We start from the raw sequence: 21,636 nt of genomic DNA, 5'->3' as shown, positions 1-21,636 counted from the left end.
ATATGTCAGTGTTTAAGATAGTCACGGTCAATATTTCAAATAGTGTCCCAGACATTAATTCTGCTCTAAGAAGGGAACTCCCTCCCCCCGCCATCTTGGTTTAGTCCAGGCATGGTCGTGCGCTGTTTTCCCTTATGGAGGGCATTCTTGAATCATCACAAGTCATAACAGAACATGAGAGGCAGCTGGATGAATCTCGATTCAAGGAGGTTTTAAAGCAAATTATGCCCATTCATTTTATCTTCCAAGAAATTCATATAATTGTTTTATTAATAAAGCAATACACCATTAACATATACATTTATAGCCAGTTGCATCAAAATTTTGACTTGATTTAGGAAACATTGGGATTTTTAACACAAGGTCTCATGTATGAAAAAAAAAAATTAAATAGTTTTTTTCCCCCATGAGAATATATTTAAATTAAAAAGTCCTGAAGATATGTACTATTACGAACAAAAAGAAGGAAAAAAAAAGAGGGGAAATATCTAGAGTGCTCATAACTTTAATATCCACAGACAGTTGGCTAAGTTGCATTATTAGGCAGCTTTCATCAAATCCCAATCTTTACATATGCCCTCCTCGGGCGCTGCTTGAAGCCTGTGAAGAACCTTGCCCTCTTCTTCCACCATATCCACCTCTAAAGCTCTGGCCCCTAAATGGGACTCCCGGGACCCCAAATGTCTCCAAATTACGCTTGCGCTCCTCTGCCCACGTTAATCTGAAACCATCCACAAAAGGGCTTAAACATTAGGCTGCATTTTAAAAATAGAGTAAAGAAATGACAAAAATAAAAGATGAATCACCTAAACCCATTATCAGATGGTATGTTGTCAAAGAATGACTTTGATTTGTCGTAGTAGCGTTTCGGCCCGCAAGGATCTTCTTCTGTGGTTAAATGCATCCCTTCTTTAGCATTTCTGTCTAACTCATAATTTCCATCTGGACAAAAAAAACAAGAAATAAACAGATTTAAATTAAAATAGAGTAACAGAGGAAAGTTTAATCAAACATCTATTAGAAATGACTGTCACAGAATCTTAGGACAGCTTACTCAACAGTCTCAAACTAGGGGGATTGGGGTGATGAAAAACGGAAAAATGACTTCAGAATTCCCGATTTAATATTTTTTTAAACTCATGAGCTGAAACGGAATTCACTCTAATGCTTTTGAAAGTATGACAGGATTAACCATCACAATACTGTTTGGAACAATTTTCCAGAATCTGCCTCCTTTGAGCTAAACCACTTTGGCCGATTACCCTTAATGCTCATGTTTTTCCTCTCCATCTCTTCTTTTATGAACTGTGCATTTGAGGACTCAAAATCAAAGTCTGTGTCAAACTTAAGGACAGGAGACGGAATGCTATTCATCATTAGCTGGCCTCGACCATGGCTCCTGCGCCTTGTTCCTAAGATTAAAAAAAATAAAATAAAAATTCATATTAAATGTGGTTTTTGCTTTATTAAAAAAAAAAAAAACATTTTTACAAACTAACTTTTTTCACACCTTGCCTTCTGCTGGGTGGTGGCCTGTTTTCAATATTCTGACGCAGCGATTCCTGCCTTGAAGTTGTAAAAGCTGGGCCTGACCTCACTTGAATTCAAAAAACATCTTTGCGTTAGTTGTTCACAACTGTAAACAGAAGCTTCAACTTCAGCGGCTGTTGACACCCAGTGGTCCACCTCACCCCCTTTATATATACTTTGCTCAAGCAAACTTTATAGCTTACTTCTGACATCGACATCCCTTCGATTCTGGTAAGTCTCATATCTTGGCCTTTGAAGCTGCCTCCTGTCCCACTGCTGCTCCTGGGATGGAGCCAAACCCCTCACTGGTCTAGAGCTTTCCATCTGCATGGTTTGAACGGCCTTTTCAACCATGGGGCCTCGCCTGATATGCATGTCTTGAAGCAAAGGCCCTGCAAGAAGATGGGGAAGAAAAAAAACCCAAAATGCATCAGGTTTGTACTAAATACATTTGCACTGGCAGACTTACCTATAGCTGAAGCATACTGATGGTTCAGTAAAGAGCTAGCTACAAGCGGATTGGATACTGGCATCTTCATGGGGCTGAGAGGTCCAAGCATTGAGGAGACATTTGAAGGGATTGCACTCGATGACTGTAGAACATTAAATTAGAACCATAAAAAAATGTCTGTGGAGGTCAGTGTACTGTGCTGTTCTTTACTGTACGTGTATTATTGCAGGATCTGACGGGAGGCTTGAGTGATGATACGCTGCAGGTTCACAGAGTCCAATATCCATGATATCACTTCCCCTGAAAGTGATGTACTCATAGACTTCATTTTTTGGAGGTAACGGTCGATCAGCGGGCCTTCCCTCTGTTCCAAAACACTTCACTTTAGAGGGGGGAAAAAAAAGTTTATTAAATACATTTTAGTCAAGTTGTACTTTTTTTATTTATTTTACTTTTTAAATGCACCCTTGAAGCTCTATCTGCACTACTCACCTTTTGCCAAAACTACAGTAGAATTGATTTTATCAATTGTATACAAAATCCCCTCATAACGATTTTGGGCTTTTGAGATTAGCCCTATTTTACACCCAATGTACGGTTTTGCTGAAGCCATAGCTGGAAAACAAACGCATGTGCAGCTGTACTATTCTTTAAAGACTCACGTCACATGGAAACAAACGACTGGGAAAAGAACCGGAAGTAGTTTATATGCGTTCACAGGTGACTTGAGGCCACGCCCTTTGATTAGGAAATTATAAACCACCTGACAATGCCACGCAAGCTTCTTTGTCTATCCTCACTCCATCAACAGTTTTCTTTAACATTGAGAAAGCATGAATGTATGGTTATTTATTTAAACATAGTGTCTTGTATTTATAAGACAATAATCTTTAAAGAAAAATAGGGGAAGGGGGTATTTAGGTTGCTTAAAAAGGAATGTGTTAAAAATTAAAGAATAAAAAACAAAAAGTTGTCAGTAACTTTACTAAATTATAAGGTTTCACTCAAGCAAATCAACGTTACTGCGCTTTTATCTTAGTTTCTGTTTTAACAACAAGGGGGAACCGATACAAACGCAGCCATTTTGAGCCGCTTGGAGTTAACAATAAAATGTGGCGCATACAAAAACATAAAAAAGGGCTTCTGTCGAGCAACACGGAACGTTATAATCGAAGATATTTGTTCGATTGAATCCCACGAAAAGGCACGATTGTCCGTGCACCACCTTTCTATCCTTTCGACCCACGAATAGGCTGCTAAGAAGCAGCACTCTGCCGATTTCGTCCATTTGCTCAAGGTTTTATTTTCGCCGACCAGCCAATCGCAACGCCCGTTGGCTCTGCGTAACACGAGAGGCATCCAATCGGCGCATGCGCTTCACGAACGAGCGTGGTTTGGCAAAGATGGCGGCGAGCTCCGATTTGCTGGGAGATGTTTTCTTCAAAACAGAGAGGGACGAAAAAGTGAAAAGTGAGCTAATTGGATCTCTGGACACCGAGTCAACAGAAGAAAGTCACGTTAACTCAGCGGGTGGAACGCAGTCTGAAACAAATCACGCTGACAGCTCGGCTATTCGCAGTAGTTTTAATATTCAGGGCAGCAAAATGGGACTTTCACAACAAGAGCTTGCTAAAGCAGGTAAGATAGCTGCGCTCTAGTACTATTAGCCGATAGCTTACTTTTTGGTCGCGTTGTTCGGCTTTCAAAGACTCACTTCTTTTTTTCTTCTCGAAGCTAAAGTGACTCGGACAGTTGTTGGGCGCTCCACTTGTTTTCATGTGTCTCCGCTGCCGTAGGGTCAGGAGTTCAAAGAGGTGTCAGTAGCAGTGCGGGGTGCCTCGTTCCGAGGATGGACGGAGCGGCGGGGGTCACCCCGGCGGCTGAAGCGGTCGGTAACCCCGCTCAGAGTCAACCTCAGCCGGCAACGGCCAGCGGAGTTGTTACGGCGGCATCAGACGCGGCATCCGGGCTGGAGAAACCCGAGGGAGCCCAAAGTTTGAATGGAAGCGCCGCGGTGACGAACTGTCACATCGCAGAGAGCAGAGCCGACAGTTCGCAGCCCAACGGACCGGCTCCCGCGTGCAAGGAAGAGGCAGCGGCTGTTCAGCCTAGCACTATCATTCGAACTACTTTGAGTGCTCAAAATGCTCCCTCCCCCGGCGTGGTTCCGGCTCAGCCCGGTGCCAGAACAACTGTACCCACGGTCACGCTGGTGAAGCCGCTCATGCAAACTTCCACCAGCAGCCCGGTTCTAACCTCCTCGTCACCGGGCATCAGTGTTTCCAGTAGCTCCCCTGTCACTAAATCGGACTGCACGAAAAGTGTCATCCTGACCGGCGGTCAAGCCGCGCCGCCGCCAGGCGCCACGGCGACCATCAGGAGCCCCGGGGTCTGGCCGAACCCCAGGACCGCCGCTCCATCAACGATTGCAGCAGCTCCGGGTGGAGTTCGACCCCCTGCTCCACAGGTGCTGGCTCCACGGCTCAGTCAGCCCCAACAAAACACCACAAACATCCAAAACATCCAGCTTCCTCCAGGTAATACAGTTTCTCCCTCCTGTTTACGCTCAGCTAAGAGGATTTGTCAGAGACCTGCAGGTAAACAGCACATGCTGGTACTTTTCAGGACACAAAACTTTTAAAAGATTATGATTGTCTGTTAATGACTCCCTCTGATGAAGGCTGTGTTTTTAAATTGTTTTAGTGGCATTTTTGTCATGATGGAGGACATATATTAAAAAAAAATGAAGCTTGAAAAGTCATTTTAAGTATTCTTTTATTCAAATCGTTGTGAATCAGGAGCAGACAGAAAAATACTAATGGAAAAGGTTTGTAGGTGGGACGTAGGTGCCACTATGGCCAAAAAGCAACAAGCTCCCTGCTCTTCTCTTTTCTTGAAAATGACTAGATACATGTCCGTCTGCGTTTTCCTCATTTGAGCTGGCTTTTGGCTCCAAACTGTACGGCTGGATAGATCCACGATTGCTCGCTATTTTTGTTGCACCAGTAATGTTTGTTTGAGGGTTTAAGGGGCTGTAAGCTAACGGGAGAGCATTTAAATAGATGGATGATGGGGATGGGGGCAGGCTTACTCCACGCCAAACAACTCTGGTGAATTACTGATGAACTACTGCAGAAATGATTTAATGGAAAACAACAGGTTTTTATTTGAGCAAAAAACGGCATAATCATACATAAAAGACCACTGGGAACGCTTTTAGAATAGATTTAAAAGATGATCATCGGGGTGGAACTTTAAGGCTGAGTAAAGTTCTGCTGCTGTATATAGTGCATTCTTGGATCATTTAGTTGTTATCTATTGATTATTCTTTCTCCTTGTGTTAAAATGTTGCATTCCTTTCTGTTATCAACATTTGTTTCTTTGAATGCTTGTCAGTTACTTACTTGTCTTCAAGATAATTAAGGATTTGATCAGTTTTAGTATTAACATTACAATGTTGTAACATATTTATAGAGAAGTTGTGTTTCAATCTAATTAATACAAATCAAACTACAATAATCCGGCATGAAATAAAGTAGAAGGGTGTTTTCTGTTACTAATTCTGACATTCAGGCACCTTTTGTTTATTTTTTCCGTTTGTTCTTTTTTGTTGTTGAAAGTTACTAGAATGTTTGTTGTTCCCGTGCAGGCATGGTCCTGATCCGCAGTGAGAGTGGGCAGCTGCTGATGATTCACCAGCAGACCCTGGCTCAGATGCAAGCCCAGTCGCAGTCACAAAGTGCCATGACGCCGCGGCCCGCAGCGCCCACCAGCACTCCTCCTGTGCAGACGTCTCTGCAGGTACCGATTCTCCGGACATGTCGGTGCAGAAAGACATCCCCAAAACATAAGGCCAATGGATTAGATTGAAAAGTACCCAACTGGTTTAGAATTATCCATCAGAACGGATGAATGTTGTGGCATTAGTGTAGCTGTGAAATTAACATCTACTCACAGAGACTTGTTGCACATGAGCTTATATAAGATAAACACAAGATAATCTCAATGCAAATGCAAGTCATTTAGAACATTTTGGTGTATTATGGGAAAAAAATCGTCCCTGATATTGTGCACTGATCCCAGTGACTCCAAACCGGATATAGCAGGTTAAGAAAATGGATGGATGACATTGTTGTAACCATATCATATTGTGGAAAAGAAGAACCACTTTAATCCTCAAATAAGGACTAATGGTACAGTTCAGTTTCCAAACCAGTTGCTGTGTGAAATAAAACAAAGATACCTGTGCAATAGTATTTGGTACAGCATTGTTCATGGTAAGCATTCGGGTTAATCTTTACTTCCATGGAGGTTGTTTTGAAATTGAAATGAAGTTTCACAGCTGCTGAGTTACTTGCAGAAGAAGCCAAATCCGGCAGATGCTTGTAGATGTGTGAGTAGTTGATGGCATGAAGCTATATATGCATCTCTTACCACCCTCTCCACAATTATTGTGCAGACTCCAGGTACTCCACTGCTGACCCGCCCTGTCACCTCCACCACTATTATAAAACAGGCCTCCCCAGTCCAGACCACAGGGATAGTCACCACTGCGCTGCAGAGGCCTCCTGTGCTGCAGGTAAAACCACTGCTACCTTTAAAGCTGTGGAGGATTTGATTCTGAAAAACCACTGGATTCTCCCCACCACATCTGCCTCATTGTTGATCAGAAGTCCATCTGCTACTTTCTTAACCCTTGTGCTATCCTAGGCACTTTAACGTTGGGAGTTGGGTCATCTAGACCCACTAGACAGTGCTCTGAACCTTTTTTCTTCAATGATTTGTGATCTTCACTGGTGTCCATGGATTACATGAAATCTTTCCACCTTTATCCACCTTTGTCATGTTAGGGAGAACATGTCAACGTAAGGGTGGGGTCATCTGGACCCCATAAAATTGCACAAGGGCTAAAGCAGCTGGGGCAACCTCTAAAGTGAAACCCTCAAGCTAGCAAAGTTAAGAAAAAACAAACGGATTTGGAAAGTTTCTTTTGGCTGAGAAGAGCCAGTGAGGAAACAGAAGAAGAAGCTTTGACTTCAAAATAAAAGAAAGCTGCATTTAACAGAGAAAAACCAGGAGTCTTTTCTTCAAATATGGATTTATTTTAACACTTGTTCCCATACACCATAATGCTGCTGATAATGTTGTTCAAATGGTGGATTCACGTTTATTATTATTTTTAGAAAATACAGGTTACGCTAAAGGAAAGTGAGCACATCTGACTTCCGGCCAAAATTCTGGAAGGACAAGTTTGTCTGGCTGTTTTGTACAGCGGCGGTCCCCAGACCGCGGACCGGTACCGGTCCGTGGGTCATTTGGCCGCAAAGAAAGAAAAAGTAACTTACATGACTTCAGTTTTATTTAGCTAGCAAAATGAATAAAAAACAAACGTCTTTGGAACGTTTCTTTGCCAAGGGGAAAAGGCCCAGCCAGGAGACAGAAGAGGAGCCTTCGACTCCCCAGAATAAAGAAAGCTACATTTAATAGACAGTACTTTTTCGCACCACAAGTGTGGGAACGGGAGAGGATGATGACACCTGAGCGATGTTCAATGTTGTGCGTGTCAAAATAAAAGCTCACGGTTGGTCTTGTCACGGATCTGTACTTCCTTCAGCGTAGCGTTGCTAAAATAATTCTCTGCCTACTTCTTAAAGACCGGTCCGTGAAACCGTCGTGTGACGTCGGACCGGTCCGTGGCGCTAAAAAGGTTGGGGACCGCTGCTGTAGTGTACTCATTATTTGTTTGTGGATGTTTGCTCTAGAAAGCATTTAAACTCTTCTATTTCTGTGGTTCATTTTCTTGATTCTTTCCTCATTTTTCGGACGCCACTGCCTGCTCCTTTCTGTTGTCCTCTGAAGCTTTTGCCTTTAAACTCAAACAAAAATCCTGTCAGACTAAAAGAAAAGTCCAGTATTTTTGATAACTTAGTTAATAAATAAACTCACACACCAACAGATTTTTTGGAGCTAAATAAAGATTCAAATGTCACTAAATGTCTGTAGTTATTACATTTAAGAATTAGAACCCGGAACTGTGTTGTTCACAGTCGGCTGCTTTGTTTCATTTTCTGTGCTATCTGTGACATTGGTGTGCTCAGTTTTCTTGTCTTTATGTGCAGTTTGTTGTGTAAAATATTGACCCAGACAACAGCTTTATTAGTGTGAAATGGCAAAATAAAGGATGGTTTGAGTGTCAGTTATACCACCAAAACAAAGATATGCATAAAGAAATTCCTCCTGTTTTCAAGCAAAGATGGAAAGTCCTAAAAAACCTGCGTGAAAAAAAATGTTACCAACAATCTGATGGGATTGCCTTGATTAAATACATCCCAGGTCTTCCTGGATTTGCTTCAGACAGTGAAAAATGATGTAGAATAAATCATTATTTTTGATAACACGTGTCTAGGATGTCATAGTTTTTCTCAGGAGGAAAACAAAGGTGAAATCTAAGCTAAAACTAAGCTGAGGGCTTCTGTTCCACACCAATTTATTTCATATTCTGCAATTTTTTGGAATGGAGAAGAGAAACAATCTTTGATATTACATATATGCATTAAGGCTTCTGTGCAGGAGGAATCTGAAAAGATAGTTGCTTCTACTATTTTATATAAATATATAGTTAAATTTTTCTACATTGCGTGACCACTCGTGTTTTGTTTTTTTGGTCCATATAGAACACGGTCATGCTGGGAGTGACGGCCTCAGGACAGCCAATGGGAACGGCCGCCAAAGTCCAGCCAGCGGCTCAGAGGGTGGGACCGCTGGGAGCCACGGGAACAGCCGTCGCTCCAACACCAGTCTCAGCTGTGAGAGAGAAATCCGAACCCTTTTCCCAGCAGAACCAAGCTCCTAATTTCTGTGGAGTTTCTAATCGGAAACCCTTGTTCTCACAGGAAACACTGGAGAATGTGAAGAAGTGTCGGAACTTTCTCTCCACGCTCATCAAGCTGGCAAGTGGAAAACAGTCGCCTCAGACTTCAGCGAATGTCAAAGAGCTGATCAAGAACCTGCTGGTACTTCCCCCTCACATGATCTGGTCTTCTGGGCTTTTCTTTCTTCTTCATTCATTTTTATTGATCCTCTTTTGTGCTTTTATTGAAATAGCAAGCAAAAATAGAGCCTGAGGATTTCACCAGCAGGTTGTACAAAGAGCTGAGCTCCTCCCCTCAACCGTACCTGGTTCCCTTTCTGAAGGTTAGCCCACACTACACTCTTTGAGGTTTTTGATCAAACTTTGGAGTATAAAATCAAACAAATACGACAAGTAAAGTCTTATCATCTTTATATATTTTTTCTTAGTATAGTAAATTTGAGGATAATGACCCCAGAGAAGGAAATAAAAACTTTGTTCAAACCAAATGTTTATGCCATATGTTTAGACAGAATGGTTCCTAGCAGAATGTACTAGTGCATGAGGAGAGTAGGCTAACCCAATGGAGAGTTGAGGAGAAATGGAGATCAGGAAATTGAGTTTGTCCAACCAGGATTCGTGTTGCAGTGGACCTGTCTTGTCGTGAAACACAAACATGGTTCAAGTCTTCTGTTGCCATGTTGACGTGACACTTTTGCTCATTTAGGATGAAACACCACTGATGCCAGATTTACACTGGTCTGTCTGCGGTGCAACTCTCTTGCGTCGCGTGGGGATGTGTTTTATGACCGTCAGTTAGTTCACTTTGTCTCCGTTCCGTCTCCAGTCCCCCCCCCCCTCGAGGAGCGGTTTGTCCTGCCGCCCCCTTGTCGAGTAGTTCATCCAGGGCGTGCATTAATTTCTGATAATGCACGCCTCGTCTGGCATGATCCCTTACTTATCGCATGAACACGTCACCTTAAATATAAAATAACAGTTTTATTTTTATTTTTTTACAAAAGCAACGGACGCTTTTATTTTGAAACCCGGACCTGTTTTCTGATTCTCCGGCTGCAAAATTGACGCATCGATGGACTGGAAATAGAAATTCCCGCGTAAGGCTTGTGTTGCGTTGTGAAAGGACAGACATCAGACATCAGACATGATGGACGCAATGTAAACATTCCAACTGATAAATGAACGTTCTATTGTTTTAATTTTTTTTGTTTCAACGCAACAGAGACGCAGTGGAAATCAGCCTTAAGATAAAGCCAGAAATCATCACCAGATGAGCTTTCTGTTATTGGGTCAAAATTGATCAAAACATGAAAACAGTTTTTTGGATGTTATTTACAGAATTGACAGGAAAATCCACTGAATTAGAATGGCAGACCATAATATTACAAACCATGAACTCCAGCAGAGAAGCAGCGACTTACAACCATGACAATGCAGAAAGAAAGATTCAGGACATTCCAATAGCTTTTTTAATGGATTTATAATATGTTAACTAAATTAGTATTTTGAGTGGTGGACATTTTAAGAAGTGAGATTCTCTTAAATGTGAGGAATATTTAAGGAAAAGATTATTTACTTAGCTTTTTAGTTTCTATCTGACCTCCACAGATATATTCAGTCTGGAGAGTCTGAACAACAAATCAAATGAGGGCTTTTTATACATACCGTAGTCAAAATGTTCCTTTGTGTGGTTTCAGTTCTCCAAAAATTATTTCCAGAAAATATTTTTTTATTTGGACTATTTGAGTTTATATACTGCTTTTCAAACAGAACAAACTTTTTTTCTTTACTGTATTAAAGCTAGATAAAGGTGAACATTATCTGCTACAGATACTTTCTGTTTTCTTTTTTGTTATATCACGTTTTAAATAATTAAATATACATTTTAAATCTCAATTGGATGTTTCATGAGATCAAACATATAATGTTTTTCTTCTTCTTTTTTTTACTCTTGCAAACAAAATATGAAAATAAGAATTGTTTATATCCCATCCAAACCGGAGTTTGGTTAAACAGGACGAGAAGAACAAGAAATGATTTCTACAGTTTTCTGAACACTTTTGTTATTGATAGTTCAAGATAAAACCTAATGCATTGGTAGAAGTGAAACAAGCAGCAAAGAAAATAATATTTCAAAAGGTCATTGAGAAAAGAACAATGCAGGGAAGATTGTTCAAGAGGAAGATAGCAAGTGAGGATGAAGATGTACACGCTGAAATTAGAAAAGAGGAAGAAAATGTGAAAGGCGGAGGTGCATTTTCTGTTTTTATCAAGTTCTTTAGTACAATAATCACTTCAAATATTTTTCCACAAAGCCCTGTCAACAGTTCTTCACTGCTTTTATCTGTAGTGCTGTAACGGTTCATTTGAACAAGGATTCATGTCATAATTGGTGGTCGCCGATACGATTCATGGTGGATATGAGTTTATTTTGAACGATCCGATTCACTGACCTAAAATCAATGGACATTTATGCAAAAATGGAGCCAGTGTAACTCAGAAGACTTCCAGATTCATTGTATTTCTTGCAAGATAAAAAAAATGTGTGATGGACAAACAAGTAAACAAGAATTAGTGATGGGTAAATTACTTTTAAAGAATAGTTGATTGCTTTATTTACTGGATGAAATAGTAATTAAATTACTTATCTACTACTTAGTAGTTTCATTTAACCAAGAGACAATGTCAGATCCAACTGTTCACACAAATTAGTTTTTTACCAATTGTTTCACTGCACCAAAATGTGATTAATGAAATAATGAGGGTTTCTGTAGTCTGAGAGGGACTTTCAGTGGAGAATCATTCAGTGCAGGGCAAACATCAAAGTTAGTCATGTTTATAGCAAGTGAGCTCTTACAGGTCATGAAGCCACAATATGTTTTAAATATTCTAATTGACTTTTTAATAATATTAAATATACAGTAATTTCCAGACTATAGAGCGCACCTGGTTATGAGCCGCACACATTACATTTTTAAAGGATAAACCATTTAGTACATTCATGGGCCATACCTGTCTATAAGCCGCATGTGCCCATATTGAAACATGTGTTCCAGAATGAGGATGTGTATGTGCTGAAACCGCGTGCGTGTGTGTGTAAGAAAGAGGGGAGAACTTGTGCAGCGCCAGAGGGAGCGCTCTCTCACTCACTCGAGCTCCTTCCTCTTACACACACAGCACGCTGACACACACATATACTCATTCTACAACACCTGTACAGTTAGTTCATTAGTTAGATAGTTAGTAGTTACTGTTATTTGTTAATACAGAATAGTGCGTTGTAATTATTACTTGTATAAAAAATCCCACACGGTCACAGCTCTACTCCAAACAGTGCCTGTAACACGGCAGCAATATGGTAGTAACAGCACTAATAGGGCTGGTTAAAAAAAAAAAAAACATACTGGTAAGAGTCACTGAGAGCAGCAGTAACTTGAAGGCACCTGCTCCCTCAGTGCGGCCTCTTGTGCACTGAAACCATGGAAGTCTTCCTCCTCAGTGTTTGATTGGAATAGCGTCAGACATTCTTCGCCACACTCTCTCTCCATCTCTCCTTCTTTGTCGCTGTTAGTGTCACTCTCATCCTGAGGTAAATTCTCTCCTGAGCTTGCGCTGTCCTCTCCGTCATGCAGCAGACCGGCTTTTCCAAACCCGTTGGTGATGGTGGATTTTTTCACACTGCTTTTAACGATTGCTTTTAATTTGAAAGCTGTCATATGCATTTCTTCTTCCATTTTCCATGATGAGGGTCTGTTCGTGCTGTTCATTCACAAAGCAGGAATTTACATTAAACTTCCGTGTTCCTCGACACATATACCGTACTCCCCCCATCGCATTCTTCACTTTCTGCTCGAGCGCCCCCTAGCGGCCGTCAGAAAAAATGCATAAATTAGCCGCATCATTGAATGAGCCGCAGGGTTGAAACTGTGTGACAAAAGTAGCGGTTTATAATCCGGAAATTACGGTAATGTGGTTGTTTTGATTTTTGATTTGAAATGGTTTATTTCAAGCAATCACGGGATAATGCATAAACCAATACAATAAGATATTAAATCAAAGATTGCTTGAAAGGAAGCAAATTTCTATAATCCCACCCCTGTTCTGCCGTAACCATTTTATTACATGATTTATCATTATCCGTTTCATAACTTTTCATCTGATATCAATGCCTCACAGGCACAGTTTCAGGTCGTTACGTATGCTTGAGAGCAGCCGGCAGGCAATACGTGTCCGTTTGTCAACCCGAAACCGGAAGATTGAAGACCTATTCATATCTTTAATACATATATTTTTTAATTTCTTAGCAAAATACACTTCATTTTTCAGTGTTCTACTACCATTGCTGTTGTTTTCATGTTAAAGCTCTTGATTTGGACGGTTTTGATGGTAAATGTTCCGCGGGTCCATCAACACGTTGAGTGTGATGAAGCTGTAGCTCCGCCCAAATGCTCACACTAACTGTGAAGGTTTTAGTGTATGTGGGTCTATTTGAAACCCGATTTTATCAGCGCACACAGTGTTCAGTGTAAATTAAAAGTCAATCCTGTGTGAACTTCTCTACAATTTCCCTTGGGGGGGGGGTCAGGACAGACCCAGTCTAAAGTCCTGATCTGGGATTTTGAGTCCCGGACATTTTACCAGGAACTTTTGGACAAAATTATTTTCAATTTAAAGCACTCCTTCATAAAACAGTGTAACTCAGTGAAAGCTGACCACAGATCATCCTGGTCTAGGAACAGGGTGATGTTGAAAGTGCAGAGTTGGTTCTTCTGTTCTGTTCTGCTCAGTTTGTCCTGCTTCGTCTTGGTCAAGTTTCATAGTCTGCGTTAAGCTATGAGACAAACAACAGTTGAAGTATTGGAGCCATGAACAAGCTCCAGCTTTTTGTTCCATTCATAAACCACTGGATCCCATGTGGAGGATCTCAAAACCGAATCAAATGTTTCATTCAGTCACAAATAAGCCGCTCTGTTAGGACTAAAAGAATCTCATAGCTGCTTGAAATCCCAAAAGGGACTCTTTTGATGTTTTTTTGCTCTTTTAAACATTAGTTGGAAGCTTCCATGTAGGTCTTTAGACATGTTTCTATTTAAAAATGTTGATAAGTACATCTTGATAGCTCATTATGTATTGATGTTCCACCCATTATGTCTAAAATCATAATATTATTTATGGAATCAGGTTATGGATTCTCGAGTTTTTGTCTTTTAGCCATTTTGCCTTTAAGAATAATTCAAAGTATTTTATTTTATTATTATTTATTTTATTAAAAGCAGCTTATTTCGAAGGGTTTAGCAAACAAAAATAAAGAGCTGTAAGACATTTACATGTATGTTTGTCATAGGAATTCCATAGATTTCAATTATTTTGGAGGCTGTTTGGCAGCTCCTATGTCATCTCTGCTGTGCCTCTACAGAATAGTTTATGTAGTTTTAATGGCAAAGAGCTAACATGATGTCAAAGCTCAGATAAAGCCATGAGTTTAAGTCAGACTCCCGGTCTTAGAGTCTATATTAAAGCAATGTGACCGTGTCTCAAATGTGACCGCAGTAACATTTAGTATCGGTTTCATCCACTGTGTTTGCTGTGCAGAGAAGCCTCCCCGCGCTGCGTCAGATGACCCCAGACCCGGATGCATTCATCCAGCAGAGCCTGCTGCCTCTGCCCAGCACTCAGCCGGTTGCGACGGCCTCCACGGCCCTCACCGCTGTGGTGCTGCGGCCTCCTCTGTCGACCACAGTCACCACAGCTACAAGCACAACCAAAGCCACGGTCATCAGCCTCACCCAGACTCCTCAGAGTAAACCTGGGCTGGTAAACGTTCTTCTACTTAGAATTTGAAATGATAGGATGGCCAAGCGTGCCAGGATGACGTTTTCTCCCCCCCCCCCCCCCCCCCCCCATTTCCATGAATGTGAACAGATCGTCTCTCAGCAACAAGGCACCATGGTGAGGCCACAGGTGCCTCTGGCTCAGTCTCCTGTGGTGACCATCAGAGGACAGCCTCATAGCCGGATTATTGTTGGTCAGCCACAGGTGGTAAAACAGCTAACAGCAGGTGTGTGTCCAGCAGGTGCTTCTGATGATTTCAGTCAGTGTTAAAAGTTTGCCTAGGATCAGTCTGATAGTGAAGCACTCACTCATTTCCAGTAAATACTAGAATAAAAGGTTTTTGGTTCCGCTTTAGATTTTGATAAAATGGTCATATTGACATTGCTGCCATCTTGTGGTTAGTGTGTGTCATTACATTTAAAACGTTTTATTCTTTTCTAAAGTTTTCAGTGTATTTTATCAATGTTTTATTATACTCAAAATGAACTTGTTTTTTGTTTATAACCTCCAGTTCCAGCTGTGAGACAGACTTTGGCTCCGGGGATCAGAGGAGTTCAGGTGCTCGGTCACGCTTCGGTAGCTGATGCTCACAGGAACAGGCTAAAAGAAGCAGGAGGGGGAGCTTTCAAGTTAGTCCCACTTGCAAACGTCTTTGTGCTCTTCGATCACATGCTGCACTAATTTGTTACTTGTTGGCGTAATTTATGCACTTACTTGGGAATTATTTACTGGATGGTAAAAAAAAAGGCTTTCATTTAAAACTTTATTTTTTTTGTTGTTTCTATGGAAACCAAATATTTAATTACAAATGATATATTTTATGTAATTTTGCACTAAAAATTAAAATCATTTTAAATCAAATCAAATGCATCAGCCTTAATTATCTTTAAATATGACTTTTTTTGTGTGTTTTTGCACTAAAATGATTTGCAAAATAATTGAATACACAAAAATTTGGCTAACTTCCCACACATATTGTTTGTTATTTGTACTTTTAGGATTTGTCTCTTATTTTTAGCATGGTTCTGAAGAAAGTTTGTGACTGATTCATTTGTCATAATCCCAAGTGTGTTTCCACCCACAAAGCTTCACACCAACTAAACATTATTTTTGACTCGTGGTCAAACGCTAACTGAGATTCTGTCGTTTCTTTACTTTTTAACGACACGCAGGGATGATGATGACATCAACGACGTGGCGTCCATGGCCGGGGTCAACCTGTCGGAGGAGAGTGCCCGCATCCTGGCAACCAGCTCCGAGCTTGTTGGCATGGTGACTCGTTCCTGCAAGGACGAGGCCTTCCTGTCCACCCCGTCCCTTACCAGGATAGCCCTGGAGATCGGTGAGAGGCAGGAAGTTGGGATATAAAGTCGTTAAGTCTTCCAGAACAATTGAACTTACATCTGTGGATCTCTTCCACCCTCTTCTGCTGTTGCAGGTAAAAAGTTTGGTGTCAGCGAGCTGGGCACAGACGTGATCAGTTACATTTCTCATGCAACCCAGCAGCGACTCCAGAACCTGTTGGAAAAGGTCTCACAAGTGGCTCACCACAAGAACGTCACCCTGAAGGTGATCAGTCATTTCAGAGCGAGCTGGGCTTTATGCCGCTTCTCCCGTTGTGACCCCTCCGTCTTTTGCATCATCAGGAAGATGAGCGATGTGAGCAGGTCAGCGATGTCAGAGGACAACTTAAGTTTTTTGAGCAGCTGGACCAGCTGGAAAAGCAGAGAAAGGAAGAGCAGGAGAGGGAGATCCTCTTGAAGGCTGCTAAGGTATGTCATGGAAATGTTGTGTATTTTCACTTTTGCTAGTTATGTAAACAGTAGACACGCATGACATGAGGTAAGTCCAGGACACAGATTTGCTTTCGCTCATACGGTAGATGAATTGTAGAGACCCAAACACTAACGCCAAATACTTGGGGGCTGGAAAGATCTGCCCTCCTGCATAAAGGATTCATTACAACAGGGTTTGGCAACCTAAGGCATGTGTGCCACAGCAGGCCTGCAGAGGGAAAGACGGTGTCACAACAAAACACACTTGATCTGTCTTCTGTTGTATTTTTGATCATCTCATCTCTTTTCCGAATCGGACGTCTGTGTTCTTCCTGGGCTTCATTTTTAGGCTGCTTACGTCACAGCGCCACAACAAGTGCTGTCTAAATTCAACTACTCCTTCGAATACGGCCTTCTTTTTCCCAATTTCTAGGATTGGTCTGGCACATCCTTACTGTTCTTATCCCAAGATGCATTGCAGCCGAACCCGGAGATTTTCTGACAACAATGGCGGACTGTTAAAAGATAATTACATCTTTTTATAATTACACCTCCAAGATTAAAAATTGGATCAAATAAGCCAGGAAAAGTTCGAGCTCCATGTTTGGTTCCCTACTCCTCTCTGTTTGGGACTCACGGTTGCTAGGCGACAGGACATTTGCCGATGTAACGGCTGGAATTATCTAAAGAATAACCTCGTCCAAATTCACAGCCGGCAACATCCGTTCTACTCGCTTCACGAAGGACCCGGCCAACGTCGCCCCGGGAAGGCCGCGGCCCCTTGAAGGATGCAGCCGGCGAATTTGGACACACCCATTGATCTTTTTGCCAATATGAAGTCGTAAGGAAAGGGTCCAATCACGCAGCGCTGTTACTGTGACCCCACCTACCTGTAGCCTATAAAAACTCATTTCGGCATCAGCCTTTAGAATCAGGCGATTTAACTCAATGCGCTGTTGAAAAAAAAAAAGAAAACGAGTAAATGAAAACGTAATACTGATCCCGGGATTTTGAAACTGTTGCCGGTGAGATGACAGGTGTGTCTGTGGATGAAACGTGAGCGCATGCGTGTGCAGGGAAAAAGCGTGCAGGCTGCTGTACACGTTTATGACTGCACCACTGTTTTTTTGGTCATGTTTTGGCGTCGCAGCGGCTGATTTTTGTGAAGGTATGAGTTCAGTTTGTTGAAAAATAACCAAGCGAGGTCAGATTAAACCCAGAATTTCTTTCTGTTATGCTGAATGTTAAAATGAAAAGTTTAAAAGTTTCAAAATGAATACTACAACTGATCACAAATCCGCTTACTCTGTGAAAAAAATGAATAATAACGTTGTCCAATTGTGGAAAATGTAGATTACTATAATTGTCAAACTGACAAAAAAGTTAAAACATTTAGTTTTACATGCATATAAAGCAGCATCAGAGAATTGACACTAAGTTCAGGCCCTCAATATGCTTTTATTTAATGTACTATTTCAACCTTGGGCGATTTTCCTTGTGCAATATTATTATGAAAGCATGTTTTGGAGTTAATGGCAAAATATGTTTTAAAAAGCTGTTTAACTTGTAGTTTGTGAATTAAATCAAACTCAGATTTATTAAAAAAATGTTTGTGTATTTCTGTGTAGTTCACAGTTTAGGTGGTGATGGCAAAGTTGTTAAGGAGAGAATTTCTAATTGGCACTTCATGTCATAAACGTTGCTGACCCCTGCTTTAGAAGATGAAAAACAAGACATTATGTCACATTTTCTTAGAAAAGTAGTGACTATTGACCACATATGAGAACTGGACTGTGTGACTCCTCCCCCTTGGCGTTCCAAATAGGAAGTATCCAATGGTTCCAAAAAGCCAAAATCCCAGAACCATTCTTGCTCTGCCACCTGTTTTTAATGTGTTCTTGTTGATCCTAATTTTTTGATGATATTTTTTCTTTATTGCAATCTATTCAAGTTATAAACTGACTGACCAATCAGGTGCCTCAATAAAAGCATGTGGTCTGAAGTTGATTAACAGATTCTCACTTTCAGTGGAAGAGGTTTGGACTTCCAAACAGCTCCCTTCTGATTGGCCAGAGTGGTTGCTATAGAACTGTTGACTCTGACCGATTTGGACCAATCACTGCTCAGCATGGTGACGTCTGTTGTTTTATTAAAGCCAAGAGTGGGCCGTTTTCTAGGGGTGACATCACACTCACTGGCTCCAGTTCTCATATATAGTCATATTCTTGCGTATGTAAAGGGAGGGTTTTATTGCATTTGTGTACCTGCCAGTCAAAAACGACACACCCCTGAATATGTTCTCTCAGTTCTCCCCGCCAACGGTCCCGCCCACAACTCAGAGACGAGATTCTACTAAAGAACTCTGTAGAGACTGTGTCTTAGAAAACGACACAGGTTTGATCATTTTTGGTTAGAAATGACATAATCATTAAAAGACCACTAGAAACAATGATAGCAAGTAGTTAATAATAGAAAATTCTTAATAACTGTTTTTGGTGCTGGCGCCTTTTTCGTTTTTTGACTACTTTATTATTCAGGAAACGTAATTGACATTATAGCTACTTTAGATATTATTCTAGGGATGGGCCGCTATAATTTTTTTTCTGTCTGATATGATATCTCCCCTGTAAACTGTGGCCGATAGCCCATATTTGCAGATACTTAAGTGTCTACAGTAACACAAAGTTTAGATGGTGATCACCTTTTTAACATACAGCAAAGGATCTCATAGGAACAAGTATCACTTTAAAACTTATCTAAATGCTTTCAGATATATTCATATGAAAGTTTGAATATTGGACATAACTATAAACCATAAGCTCTCCATTGGCAGGGATTTATTATGAACAACATGTATCCCTATCAAAAATAACATTTACTTGAAAACAGTCAATTACTGACTATGACTGTCAACATTACCTTCTTTATCTATTAGGAACATTCAGGAAATATGTTTCTGAAAACAGTCAGAAGAATATTGGTAGTTTTTTTTTTTTTTTATCAGACCGATACAGATAAACTTAGATTATGCAAATATCAGCCGATAACGATACTGACACTGATGTATCACCCATCCCTACATTATTCATGCTTTTTTTCTTTCTTTCTTATTCAGTTATATTTGTATGCAACTGTTAAAGAAGCGACCTGAACTTAATACCACAAAGTCTGTTTAGTTGAAATGGAGTGACTGGGCATTATCTAATGAAGGACGGAGTGTCACTGTCAGGAAGAAGCTTTTATTCTTTTGTGATCGTGTAGATAAAGAGCAGAAGTCTGGGCTCAGTGTCATTAATAAACATTTCATCTGCTGCAGGTCGGCACATACGAGCAGGAGAATGAATAAAACAGTCCGCGTAATGAATTGAGTTCAATATTTAAACATGCTCTATATATTTTGTCAGTCTCGGTCAAGGCAAGAAGATCCGGAGCAGCTCCGACTCAAACAGAAGGCCAAAGAGGTAAGTGTTCGCTCAAGTCGTGGCAACATGTTTGGCAATTTGAGGAGATTTGAGACGGGTGACGAAGCTGCGTGTGACTGTTCAGATGCAGCAGCTGGAGCTGGCTCAGATCAGGCAGAGGGAAGCCAACCTGGCAGCCCTGGCAGCCATCGGCCCCAGGAAAAAACGCAAAACGGACTCTCCTGTGAAGGGGGCGGGCGCAGACGTGAGCAGGACCATTCCCAATGATTTGACATTGATGAAGGACAAGAGATCAAACGGAGGCTAAATCCTCCTTGGGTTTTCTTCTCAGGGCTCAAGTTCGGGTCCCTCTCAGCCCGGAGGCTCCGGAGGAGCCGGCTCCAGACAGTTCACACGTCAGCGCATCACTCGAGTCAACCTGCGGGACCTGCTCTTCTGCCTGGAGAACGAAAAAGAAACCAGCCACTCCCAGCTGCTCTACAAAGGCTTCCTGAAGTAGCAGCTCCGTTTGGGGCTAAGGATGCGGGTCAGACTGCAGTCTACACACAAACACACACAGGTGTCCGCTTTAAAACTCCCACAAAAAGGTACCGCTTCTGATGTCATCGTGCCTCTTGCTCTGTTTGAAACCAGAACACGTCAAAAACGGCTATACGCTGTTTTTTTTTTTAACTCTTGAGTTTTGGCTACAAAACAGAGATGTTAACTTCTCCTTCATTTTTTATTGTACATTATCAATGCCTTTGTATTTGTTTTACAGAGACTAACCTGGTTTTGTCATCTGCACAGCTGCCTTTCTAACACTTAAACCATGTAAGCCATATGCTGTATGCATTTAATACCTGACATGTTTTCTTGCTAATCTTTTCTGAATGAAACAGAAAAGCTTTATACAGATATTTTTGTTTTAAATATTGTGGGGATTGATCCCTATGCAGAATCAGTCACTGGTTGTCATAACTTTTTTTTTTTTTAATAACGCCCCTATAACATTTAATTCTTAATTATTTTTCACTTCAATCTTGTAAATATTGATTTTTAAATCAGAAAATGTAAGTTAAAAATTAAAAAAAATTGATGCCTTTGTTTTTCTGCACATTTACAAGCCAAAATCTAAATTTGAACTTATTTCATTATTGCCAGGAAGTGATTTTACTTCCTTTTCTTATCGTCACTAAAAAAATGTTTATCAGTATTTATATTTTTTGAGCACATAAATTCTGGACTTGCTTGACTTGAAGAAGTATCTTAATTAGTACATTTTATTATAAAAATCAATTTGTAAATTTTTCAGGTGACAACTTGGATTGAAAAAAAGAAGTGTTTATTTTCCATGTAAATAAATGTGCCACAGATATGACACTGATGTGCTTTTTACCCATGTGTACATTTGTACAGCTACGTGTTTATATGTAAATATACATTTAAAAAAAGTTTTTAATGGCTATTTTATAAATAATAAAATGATCTCTATTAAAAAAAATAAACAAATTATTTATCTGTGTGATCTTTATTCATGTCTTTGTTTTGTCTTGTAGTTTAGTATTCAATGCATATTAATAAAACATTATAGAATTATCCAAAAAACTAGTTTTTATCTGTAGTTTTTGGACAAATCAATAGAAAGTGACAATATCCTGTGAAGCCAACAGTAAAAACAAATATAAATGACGGCAGCAATAAACTAGAAAAAAGACAGCAGGGAGAACAACTGAAGAGTATTTAAGCCTTTCATTTGGAGTCAGACTTCCTTCTGCT

At 40.6% G+C, this 21,636-nt stretch overlaps 2 protein-coding genes across 6 annotated transcripts; one reads left to right on the top strand and one right to left on the bottom strand.

Moving 5' to 3' along the window:
• Positions 1-235: 235 nt before the first annotated feature.
• LOC101155350 (protein LSM14 homolog B) lies at positions 236-3,830 on the bottom strand. Of its 4 annotated transcripts, none has more exons than XM_023956732.2 (8): positions 3,696-3,830; positions 2,197-2,363; positions 2,000-2,123; positions 1,734-1,922; positions 1,511-1,597; positions 1,263-1,412; positions 807-942; positions 236-721 (listed from the first exon to the last, which is right to left on the bottom strand). In XM_023956732.2, exons 1-8 carry the CDS (start codon positions 3,757-3,759, stop codon positions 568-570), a joined length of 1,071 nt encoding a protein of 356 aa, XP_023812500.1. In that variant the 5' UTR covers positions 3,760-3,830; the 3' UTR covers positions 236-567. The 4 variants fall into 4 exon arrangements, with proteins under 4 accessions (XP_023812500.1, XP_023812501.1, XP_004070608.1 ...); XM_023956733.2 differs by having other exon boundaries at positions 3,661-3,799; XM_004070560.5 differs by lacking the exon at positions 3,696-3,830 and adding an exon at positions 2,474-3,292.
• On the top strand, positions 3,234-21,369 carry LOC101174832 (transcription initiation factor TFIID subunit 4). Of its 2 annotated transcripts, XM_023956731.2 has the most exons (16): positions 3,236-3,619; positions 3,778-4,518; positions 5,631-5,782; positions 6,441-6,560; positions 8,656-8,787; positions 8,875-8,994; positions 9,086-9,175; positions 14,442-14,663; positions 14,772-14,907; positions 15,193-15,310; positions 15,854-16,023; positions 16,120-16,250; positions 16,328-16,453; positions 19,861-19,917; positions 20,003-20,122; positions 20,210-21,369. In XM_023956731.2, the coding sequence occupies exons 1-16, from the start codon at positions 3,352-3,354 to the stop codon at positions 20,375-20,377; spliced, it is 2,871 nt and encodes a 956-aa protein (XP_023812499.1). In that variant the 5' UTR covers positions 3,236-3,351; the 3' UTR covers positions 20,378-21,369. The 2 variants fall into 2 exon arrangements, with proteins under 2 accessions (XP_078806543.1, XP_023812499.1); XM_078950417.1 differs by lacking the exon at positions 6,441-6,560 and having other exon boundaries at positions 3,234-3,619.
• The last annotated feature ends 267 nt before the right edge of the window (positions 21,370-21,636 follow it).

The sequence above is a fragment of the Oryzias latipes genome, chromosome 7, assembly GCF_053564925.1.
Source record: "Oryzias latipes strain Hd-rR chromosome 7, Olatipes_Hd-rR_3.1".
Classification (NCBI taxonomy): Eukaryota; Metazoa; Chordata; class Actinopteri; order Beloniformes; family Adrianichthyidae; genus Oryzias; species Oryzias latipes.
The sequence above is the reverse complement of the archived record's forward strand: the minus strand, read 5'-3'. Positions and strand labels throughout refer to the sequence as shown.

Coding starts and splice junctions, on each gene's coding strand:
- LOC101155350 (XM_004070560.5), bottom strand. CDS start 2,594: ATGGCTTCAGCAAAACCGTACATTGGGTGTAAAATAGGGCTAATCTCA. Junction 1,598..1,733: donor AAGGGATGTCGATGTCAGAA/GTAAGCTATAAA, acceptor TTTGAATTCAAG/TGAGGTCAGGCCCAGCTTTT. Junction 943..1,262: donor GAAAAACATGAGCATTAAGG/GTAATCGGCCAA, acceptor TTTTTTGTCCAG/ATGGAAATTATGAGTTAGAC.
- LOC101174832 (XM_023956731.2), top strand. CDS start 3,352: ATGCGCTTCACGAACGAGCGTGGTTTGGCAAAGATGGCGGCGAGCTCC. Junction 15,311..15,853: donor GCAGGAGGGGGAGCTTTCAA/GTTAGTCCCACT, acceptor AACGACACGCAG/GGATGATGATGACATCAACG. Junction 16,024..16,119: donor CAGGATAGCCCTGGAGATCG/GTGAGAGGCAGG, acceptor CTGCTGTTGCAG/GTAAAAAGTTTGGTGTCAGC.